This window comes from Montipora capricornis, chromosome 14 (assembly GCF_036669925.1).
Source record: "Montipora capricornis isolate CH-2021 chromosome 14, ASM3666992v2, whole genome shotgun sequence".
In the NCBI taxonomy this organism is placed as follows: domain Eukaryota; kingdom Metazoa; phylum Cnidaria; class Anthozoa; order Scleractinia; family Acroporidae; genus Montipora; species Montipora capricornis.
In genome coordinates this window covers 47,102,636-47,104,865 of record NC_090896.1, presented here as the reverse complement: position 1 = coordinate 47,104,865, position 2,230 = coordinate 47,102,636, and the positions used below count along the sequence as shown (strand labels likewise).

Sequence of the window (2,230 nt, the reverse complement as noted above, 5' to 3'; positions counted from 1 at the left end):
GAAAGAGAACAAAGGCGACGCATCTTGAATCACGTAGAAAACAGGCGCCCAATTAGATTAAAAGTACGTGAAGTTACAGTGAATTAAATTCTCATGGACGAGGAGCTTTTCATTCGTGTAACTCGCTGTTCAAGTATTTACATGCGAGAGATTCAGAGCCGTGTACTCTACGCCAACCAGAAAAAAAAAAGATTGTACAAATACTCTAATACCCAGGCTTCCTTAGAAGTAAAGTAGAACGAGAGAACTTTTGACAGCAAATTAGAGAACGAAGGGTGTGAATTTATTGTCACCGCTTGATCTCGTCATCGCATCGTCGTCAACACAACCGCCACCAGCTGTCCTTTCCCTTCATTCACTTCAACGAATTTTGTCAAGCCCCCAAAAAATGTTTTTGATGATCGATTCAGGGTTACCGCGAAGTGTCTCTTGTTTTGTTGCTGTTGTGCTGTGTTTTCTTCTTCTTTCTGAAACTAAGGCTGAGAAGATCAACAGGGAACTAAGAAAGCGAAAATTCTTTATCCGAGAGAAATCGCCAAACCGTTCGCTCAAATACAAGTTCTCACAGAGGGAGGCCGATGTTTTAAACGAGGCCGCTGAATTCGCAATCCGAAGTCTTGGAAAGGAGAAAACCACATTCAAAAGAATCTTAAGCTTTAAAAGGATAGCCAGTCTACCTTCGGCGGTGCTTTACAAACTACATGTTCTGTTTCAAAGGGAAAACGGACTTCTCAAAGACAAACAGTTTAAAGTTTATGTTGTTACGAAACCTACAGGTGGAATGACATTTGAACTGAAAAAGCAACAACGTAAAGAAAGGCGATCAACACGAAAGGAGGGTGGAAGACCTGTTTGCAATGAGGTTAGCAAGGGGGCAAACTGTTCAAAGTGTGGATACCGTGGTGTTTGCGTTCGAGGAACTGCAAGAATTTCACCGTGGCTCCAGTTTGCTTTAAAAACTCAGCGTGAGATACAATTGGATGAGCCAGTTAATCGGGTGCAGTTTCTTGGGGCTCATAATGCTTTCAACAACAGAGCCAGTGGCTATGGGATCTTTGACGATTGCGATTGGCCGATCAAGGCCAATGAACTGTGCATCGCTCTAGCCAATCAGGAGTTCAGCTTGACCGATCAACTCAACATGGGTGTGCGTCATCTTGAAATCGATTTGTGGAGCTGCTTTGGAGCGATTCACATGAGTCATGGCACCTCTGACTTCAAAATGTTGGGGTGCTTTCCATGGGACGAGAAATTCAGCGATGGAATCAAGGAAATTTCCGAATGGACAAAAACTCCCAAGAACAGGAATGAAATAATTCAACTCTTCTTGGATGATCATACAACTCATAAAGATGACAGAGAAATTAATGAAGTTATTAAACGGTATTTTGGTGATGCAGTTCTTACACCAAATGATTTGGAAGTGAAATTTGCAGGAAGATGGCCGAGCATAAAAGAGATGCGCCGGATTAACAAAACGGTGATCCTTGTCGATCCGAATCGTAGCCACGCAAGTGAATATCTTCACAGATCTTTCTGGACAGACGGTTTCTCAGTCAACGGCTTTGCCTCTCATCTTAAAACGTGTACAGCAACAGTAAACAGAGAGGACACTATTCGAGTCTACAGTGATAGTACTTACTACGGTCCCTTTTACAATGGAATTAAAGACACCGGGGTGATCACAGATTTTAAAAAATACTTGTTGTGTGATGTTAATGTCCCCAGCGCGGATCAAATACACCCAGAACTTATGAATACTGCAGTTTTCACTTGGGCCCAAAACGAACCGAAGAAGCCAATAACGGAAGAATCCTGTGTTGTTCTCTCAGGCGATAAGAGGTGGTATGTGAGTGACTGTGAAGAGAAACATCATTTCGCTTGTGTTTCGAAGACAAATAACTACAATTGGACCGTTAGTTTGGATGAGGGAAAATATTCTGACCCAACATGCCCGAAAAATACGAAATTTAGCGTCCCACACAGTGGATTTCAACATCAAAAACTTGTCGAGGCAGCAAAAGGAAAAACAGTTTGGATTAATCTCACCCCATATATCCCCTTTATAACAGGAAAACTTTAAACTTTATGGCACAAACGTTACATGTATAAAGGCATGAACTTGTGTTGTACTAATTTTTTTACACGATTTTAATGATCTGACTGATTCCAGTTTTGAATGTTACCAGCACAAAAGAGTTCAACACAACACTTTTACAAGTAGTTACAA

At 41.5% G+C, this 2,230-nt stretch overlaps 1 protein-coding gene across 1 annotated transcript; it reads left to right on the top strand.

Moving 5' to 3' along the window:
- The first annotated feature begins 388 nt into the window (after positions 1 to 388).
- Positions 389 to 2,230, top strand: LOC138032057 (uncharacterized protein MT2135-like). Its single transcript, XM_068879641.1, has one exon. It carries the CDS (start codon positions 389 to 391, stop codon positions 2,081 to 2,083), a length of 1,695 nt encoding a protein of 564 aa, XP_068735742.1. The 3' UTR covers positions 2,084 to 2,230.

Coding starts and splice junctions, on each gene's coding strand:
- LOC138032057 (XM_068879641.1), top strand. CDS start 389: ATGTTTTTGATGATCGATTCAGGGTTACCGCGAAGTGTCTCTTGTTTT.